The sequence below is a fragment of the Melanostigma gelatinosum genome (genome assembly GCF_949748355.1).
Source record: "Melanostigma gelatinosum genome assembly, chromosome: 23".
NCBI lineage: Eukaryota > Metazoa > Chordata > Actinopteri > Perciformes > Zoarcidae > Melanostigma > Melanostigma gelatinosum.
Window position 1 is genome coordinate 647,261 of NC_136656.1, and position 7,500 is coordinate 654,760.

At 34.5% G+C, this 7,500-nt stretch overlaps 1 protein-coding gene across 3 annotated transcripts in view; it reads right to left on the bottom strand.

Moving 5' to 3' along the window:
- Positions 1-7,500, bottom strand: part of cysltr3 (cysteinyl leukotriene receptor 3) — a 9,877-nt gene that overhangs the window by 969 nt on the left and 1,408 nt on the right. For all 3 annotated transcript variants that reach the window (XR_013773083.1, XM_079296050.1, XM_079296049.1), the window contains exons 2-4: positions 3,675-3,870; positions 837-1,004; positions 564-731 (exon numbers count right to left, since the gene is read on the bottom strand). Coding sequence is in view for 2 of the 3 variants with exons in the window: in XM_079296050.1 (XP_079152176.1) it covers positions 564-731; positions 837-1,004; positions 3,675-3,870 (532 nt within the window). In the remaining variant the exon portion in view is untranslated. The remainder of the gene's footprint in view (positions 1-563; positions 732-836; positions 1,005-3,674; positions 3,871-7,500) is intronic.

The window sequence follows — 7,500 nt, forward strand, 5'->3', positions numbered from 1 at the left end:
TGGGTTCTTAAGTAACATTTTGTGATTTCATCATTTGAATTCTCTCAATTCAGAGTCGAACTGCGAGACCAACATGTTTCTAGTGACCCCTGGAGGCTGAACAGATCATTACAGCCACATGAGTGAACTGCATATCTTAAGGTAGTATCTTCAGAGGAGCAAGAACTACAATATTTTCTTGTTAAAAAGTAAAAAAGTACAAAGTATACATGAAGTATAAACTGAAGTACATTTGCGCCTCCTCCAGGTCAGAGAAGAGAATAAAACCAGGTTGTGAACACATTAAAAATCATTTTGTACTTTTTTTCATTTAATTGTTCTTTAATGTATAAATGTAATTTAAATATGAATAAATAATAATTAAGTCACGAAAAAATGAATTAAATGAAGTTAAAAAGATTACGTTTACAAAAAGGTTCAAAAATAATACTGTAGTAACATACGTAACATAATATATTATTAATTACTTGTTAAATGTATGATAATATTAAATAAAAAAGTAAAAAAAAAAGTAAAAAAAGTATTAAAAAGTAAAAAAAGAATGAAATGAAGTTCTGTCTCACCTGTATATCACCCCACCAATCAGGAAGGGGACAGAGGACACGCCCACAAACAGCCAGATTCCTAGACAGACCAATAGCGTTCGAAGGGGCGTGACCAGAGTCCGGTGACGAAGAGGATGATTCACAGCGAGCCAACGGAGCACGCTCAGTAGAGTGAGGAAGAGGATGCTGAGGAGGAAGAGTCATCTTTGAATGTGTGCGTTTGTGTTTGTTTGTTTGTTTGTTTGTTTGTTTGTTTGTTTGTTTGTTTGTGTGTGTGTGTGTGTGTGTTACCTCGTGTACAAGTTGACGTAGAAGCCGAAGACGCACAGTCGGCACAGCCAATCAGGGAAGTCCCAAACTCCGCCCCTGAAGTAATAAGCCAATCGCAGTGGGAGGGTGAGGGAGAAGCTCCCGTCTGATAGGGCGAGGTTCATCATGACCACGCAGGGGGCGGAGCTTCTGGGGAGGCAACAGGAAGAACACACCTTTATGTTTTATTTACGTTCTGTGAGAGATGTTAGACATCTGGAAGTGTTTTTATTATTGTATTCAAGTTTTATTAGCTTTGTTTGAAGATAAAATGTCAACATATCAACTGTTTCAATTTAAATAAAAAAGTTATAAAGTTAAAAAAGATAAAGTCTATAAAATGGTGATTAAGTTAAGTTATTGTATTATTTTTAATACAATATTAATGAAAAGTAGATGTATAATAGTTGATTTAAGTTGAAGTGAAATATATACATAAATATGTATAAAAATTAAACTGGTGATAAAGTCATGTAAAAATATGTATTTAATAAAAGAAGATGAAGTAAAAAGAAAGTTTTAAAATAAATAAAATCAGAAAATATAAAATAAAAAAGTTATGAAGTTCAAAAATTTAAAGATGTTGAATTAAAAACCTCATGCTTTTATATTATCCTATCATATAATATATAATGTTTATAACCGTTCAAACTCAAGGAAATATTAAATAAATTAAAATTAAAAAGATAAAAATATGTTTAAAGGGAAGATAAAGCAAATATATAAATTAATTAAATTATAACAAAGTTAAAAATATGTTCATAAAAATGTTATAAAGTTGAAAACAATATTCATATATTCTTATACGCCGTCATATATTATACTTTTAACAACATTTCTATCTTAAGAAAATAAATAAATAAAACAATAAAAAACTGTTAATAAAGTCATGCAAAAAAATGAAAAGTTATTTAAAAAAGAAAATAAAGATCGATCAACTAAATTATAAAAAAGCACCAAATATAAAAACATAATTTACAAAAAGGTTCTAAAGTTAAAAGACGGATGTATTATTATTCTATGATATTCAGTTTAATAACTCTTTAAATGCAAGACAAGAAGTTAAAGGGACGAACGGTCAGCTGTTTAATGACATCATCACTGATAAGAAGAGTGATGATGCAGCATCTCCTCTGATGGAATATTGTTCATGCTCAGTTAAGACATGATGTTTGCATCTTATTCAAATCTCTGAATGTGGGAAACGAATGAACTTCAGTTCCAGTGAAGCGACAGCGAGGTCTGACCTCAACCTCAGTGTTTAACAGTTCATATCATCAACCTCTCGTTCTGATGCACCGACAACAACAATAAACTACATGACGTCATCCGAGGGACTAAAAACAGGTTCTCCTTCAATCGGCTGAGAAAGAAAAACAAGAAGATAATAACTTCCTGAAGAGAGAAACAATGCAGCTTTTCAAAATGGCCGACTAACCAGACAGACCTGCTAACCAGGCCAGGACCTGAGGCTACTCCACTACCCAGCATGCTCCTGGCTGTCTGGAAGTCAATGGAGAAACTTCCCAAGATAGAGATACATGTTTGTATGTTTTAATGACAAAGGTTGAGAATTAATGCAAGTCAATGGAGGAAGTATAGAAAGATAGAGATACATGTTTGTATGTTTTAATGATAAAGGTTGAGAATTAATGGAAGTCAATGGAGGAAGTATAGAAAGATAGAGATAAATGTTTGAATGTCTTGATGATAAAGGTTAAGAATCAATGTAAGTCAATGGAGGAAGTATAGAAAGATAGAGATACATGTTTGTATGTTTTAATGATAAAGATTGAGAATTAATGCAAGTCAATGGAGGAAGTATAGAAAGATAGAGATACATGTTTGTATGTTTTAATGATAAAGGTTGAGAATTAATGCAAGTCAATGCAGGAAGTATAGAAAGATAGAGATACATGTTTGTATGTTTTAATGATAAAGGTTGAGAATTAATGCAAGTCAATGGAGGAAGTATAGAAAGATAGAGATATATGTTTGAATGTCTTGATGATAAAGGTTAAGAATTAATGCAAGTCAATGGAGGAAGTATAGAAAGATAGAGATACATGTTTTTATGTCTTGATGATAACGGTTAAGAATTAATGGAAGTCAATGGAGGAAGTATAGAAAGATAGAGATATATGTTTGAATGTCTTGATGATAAAGGTTGAGAATTAATGCAAGTCAATGGAGGGAATATAGAAAGATAGATATACATGTTTGTATGTCTTGATGATAACGGTTGAGAATTAATCGAAGTCAATGGAGGAAGTATAGAAAGATAGAGATAAATGTTTGAATGTCTTGATGATAAAGGTTGAGAATTAATGCAAGTAAATGGAGGGAAAATAGAAAGATAGAGATACATGTTTGAACATCTTGATGATAAAGGTTAAGAATTAATGCAAGTCAATGGAGGAAGTATAGAAAGATAGAGATACATGTTTTTATGTCTTGATGATAACAGTTAAGAATTAATGCAAGTCAATGGCGGAAGTAGAGAAAGATAGAGATACATGTTTTTATGTCTTGATGATAACAGTTAAGAATTAATGCAAGTCAATGGAGGAAGTAGAGAAAGATAGAGATACATGTTTTTATGTCTTGATGATAACAGTTAAGAATTAATGCAAGTCAATGGAGGAAGTATAGAAAGCTAGAGATACATGTTTTTATGTCTTGATGATAACGGTTAAGAATTAATGGAAGTCAATGTAGGGACCTCACATAGATGGCGATACATGTTTGCATGTTGTAATGATAAAGGTTAAGATTAAATGGAAGTCAATGGAGGGACCTCACAAAAATGGCGATACAGACCTGCGGTTTCCCTGCAGGAAAAAGACGGCCAGCGCTCCGATGTTGCAGAGAATGGCGATAGGAAACAGCAGCAGGTAGGTAATGGTGTAGGCGCGGTACTTGAAGGCATCGTCATTGTGGAAACACGTCATCAGCAGATCCCTGGCCACAGAGGAGTTGTTGCCGACGTTGCCCATGTGAGTGTTAAGCAGGCTTACTATAAAGTACACACAGAGTATTTTCACTGAATATATCTACATACACGCCAGTTATTGACACACAAATACATATTAAACATAAATACGTAATGCAGACATTCAGACTGGAGCTCTGTGGCAGCACATTACTAAATGTTTGAAGGCAGTTTGTCTCAGTGAGTTACTTCCTGAAATAATAACTGATATCTCATTTTTATGACTCTGAGACAAACGGTACCTGAAGGCACCACGGATCAAAACCACAAGACCAGGAAACTGATGCTGTCTGTGTGTGTGTGTGTGTGTGTGTGTGTCTGTCTGTGTGTGTGTGTGTGCGTGTGCATGTGTGTGGTATGTAAACCAGCCGGATGGTTTTAAACAAAGCTGCTTTCAAATGGTGTACTCTGCGTACTCTGTGTACTCTAATGAGATCAAGTAGAATACGGTTAAAGAGGAGCTGCTGTATTTGTAAACATCAGTTCAAAGTTAATGAAGAGCCAGTTCTTTTAAATGCTATTGATAACTAAAATGATATTAACTTCATATTTATATTCTTCATACAGTTTGTTGTGTCGACTGAAGATGAACATTAAACCACTGAATGACTCCCAACACGTACAAACCCTCACTGCTGTGACCTTTGACCTCCTCGCTGACTCGCGTTTATAGTGTCCATGATGTAGGAGACGGTTTGACCTCAGAGATCGACAACCAGCGGAAAAGTCCAGAAGAACACAAACGTTTTGTCTCTTTGTTTTGTTTTGTCTCTTTGTGTCGTTTTGTCTCTTTGTGTTGTTTTGTCTCTGTGTTGTTTTGTCTCTTTGTGTTGTTTTGTCTCTTTGTGTCGTTTTGTCTCTGTGTTGTTTTGTCTCTTTGTGTTGTTTTGTCTCTTTGTGTTGTTTTGTCTCTTTGTGTTGTTTTGTCTCTGTGTTGTTTTGTCTCTTTGTGTTGTTTTGTCTCTTTGTGTTGTTTTGTCTCTTTGTGTTGTTTTGTCTCTGTGTTGTTTTGTCTCTTTGTGTTGTTTTGTCTCTCTGTGTTGTTTTGTCTCTGTGTTGTTTTGTCTCTTTGTGTTGTTTTGTCTCTTTGTGTTGTTTTGTCTCTTTGTGTCATTTTGTCTCTGTGTTGTTTTGTCTCTTTGTGTTGTTTTGTCTCTTTGTGTTGTTTTGTCTCTGTGTTGTTTTGTCTCTTTGTGTCGTTTTGTCTCTTTGTGTCGTTTTGTCTCTGTGTTGTTTTGTCTCTTTGTGTCGTTTTGTCTCTTTGTGTTGTTTTGTCTCTGTGTTGTTTTGTCTCTTTGTGTTGTTTTGTCTCTGTGTTGTTTTGTCTCTTTGTGTTGTTTTGTCTCTGTGTTGTTTTGTCTCTTTGTGTTGTTTTGTCTCTTTGTGTTGTTTTGTCTCTTTGTGTTGTTTTGTCTCTGTGTTGTTTTGTCTCTTTGTGTTGTTTTGTCTCTCTGTGTTGTTTTGTCTCTGTGTTGTTTTGTCTCTTTGTGTCATTTTGTCTCTTTGTGTTGTTTTGTCTCTTTGTGTTGTTTTGTCTCTTTGTGTCATTTTGTCTCTGTGTTGTTTTGTCTCTTTGTGTTGTTTTGTCTCTTTGTGTTGTTTTGTCTCTGTGTTGTTTTGTCTCTTTGTGTTGTTTTGTCTCTTTGTGTTGTTTTGTCTCTGTGTTGTTTTGTCTCTTTGTGTTGTTTTGTCTCTTTGTGTTGTTTTGTCTCTGTGTTGTTTTGTCTCTTTGTGTTGTTTTGTCTCTTTGTGTTGTTTTGTCTCTGTGTTGTTTTGTCTATTTGTGTTGTTTTGTCTCTGTGTTGTTTTGTCTCTTTGTGTCGTTTTGTCTCTTTGTGTTGTTTTGTCTCTTTGTGTTGTTTTGTCTCTGTGTTGTTTTGTCTCTTTGTGTCGTTTTGTCTCTTTGTGTTGTTTTGTCTCTTTGTGTTGTTTTGTCTCTGTGTTGTTTTGTCTCTTTGTGTCGTTTTGTCTCTTTGTGTTGTTTTGTCTCTTTGTGTTGTTTTGTCTCTTTGTGTTGTTTTGTCTCTGTGTTGTTTTGTCTCTTTGTGTTGTTTTGTCTCTGTGTTGTTTTGTCTCTTCGTGTTGTTTTGTCTCTCTGTGTTGTTTTGTCTCTTTGTGTTGTTTTATCTCTTTGTGTCGTTTTGTCTCTGTGTTGTTTTGTCTCTTTGTGTTGTTTTGTCTATTTGTGTCGTTTTGTCTCTTTGTGTCGTTTTGTCTCTTTGTGTTGTTTTGTCTCTTTGTGTTGTTTTGTCTCTGTGTTGTTTTGTCTCTTTGTGTTGTTTTGTCTCTGTGTTGTTTTGTCTCTTTGTGTTGTTTTGTCTCTTTGTGTCGTTTTGTCTCTTTGTGTCGTTTTGTCTCTTTGTGTTGTTTTGTCTCTTTGTGTTGTTTTGTCTCTGTGTTGTTTTGTCTCTTTGTGTTGTTTTGTCTCTGTGTTGTTTTGTCTCTGTGTTGTTTTGTCTCTGTGTCGTTTTGTCTCTTTGTGTTGTTTTGTCTCTTTGTGTTGTTTTGTCTCTTTGTGTCGTTTTGTCTCTGTCTCTTTGTGTTGTTTTGTCTCTTTGTGTCGTTTTGTCTCTTTGTTTTGTCTCTTTGTGTTGTTTTGTCTCTTTATCTCATGTTGTCTCTTTATCTCATGTTGTCTCTTTGTGTCGTTTTGTCTCTTTGTGTCGTTTTGTCTCTTTGTGTCGTTTTGTCTCTTTGTTTTGTCTCTTTGTGTCGTTTTGTCTCTTTGTGTCGTTTTGTCTCTTTGTTTTGTCTCTTTGTGTTGTTTTGTCTCTTTATCTCATGTTGTCTCTTTATCTCATGTTGTCTCTTTGTGTTGTTTTGTCTCTTTGTTTTGTCTCTTTGTGTTGTTTTGTCTCTTTATCTCATGTTGTCTCTTTGTGTTGTTTTGTCTCTTTGTTTTGTCTCTTTGTGTTGTTTTGTCTCTTTATCTCATGTTGTCTCTTTATCTCATGTTGTCTCTTTGTGTTGTTTTGTCTCTTTGTGTCGTTTTGTCTCTTTGTGTCGTTTTGTCTCTTTGTTTTGTCTCTTTGTGTGGTTTTGTCTCTTTATCTCATGTTGTCTCTTTATCTCATGTTGTCTCTTTGTGTTGTTTTGTCTCTTTGTTTTGTCTCTTTGTGTTGTTTTGTCTCTTTATCTCATGTTGTCTCTTTATCTCATGTTGTCTCTTTGTGTCATTTTGTCTCTTTGTTTTGTCTCTTTGTGTTGTTTTGTCTCTTTATCTCATGTTGTCTCTTTATCTCATGTTGTCTCTTTGTGTTGTTTTGTCTCTTTGTGTCGTTTTGTCTCTTTGTGTCGTTTTGTCTCTTTGTGTCGTTTTGTCTCTTTGTGTGGTTTTGTCTCTTTGTGTCGTTTTATCTCTTTGTGTTGTTTTGTCTCTTTGTGTCGTTTTGTCTCTTTGTGTTGTTTTGTCTCTTTGTGTTGTTTTGTCTCTTTGTGTCGTTTTGTCTCTTTGTGTTGTTTTGTCTCTTTGTGTTGTTTTGTCTCTTTGTGTCGTTTTGTCTCTTTGTGTTGTTTTGTCTCTTTGTGTTGTTTTGTCTCTTTGTGTCGTTTTGTCTCTTTGTGTCGTTTTGTCTCTTCGTGTTGTTTTGTCTCTTTGTGTTGTTTTGTCTCTTTGTGTTGTTTTGTTCTGTCTGATTAGTCGTTTGCTTCTCT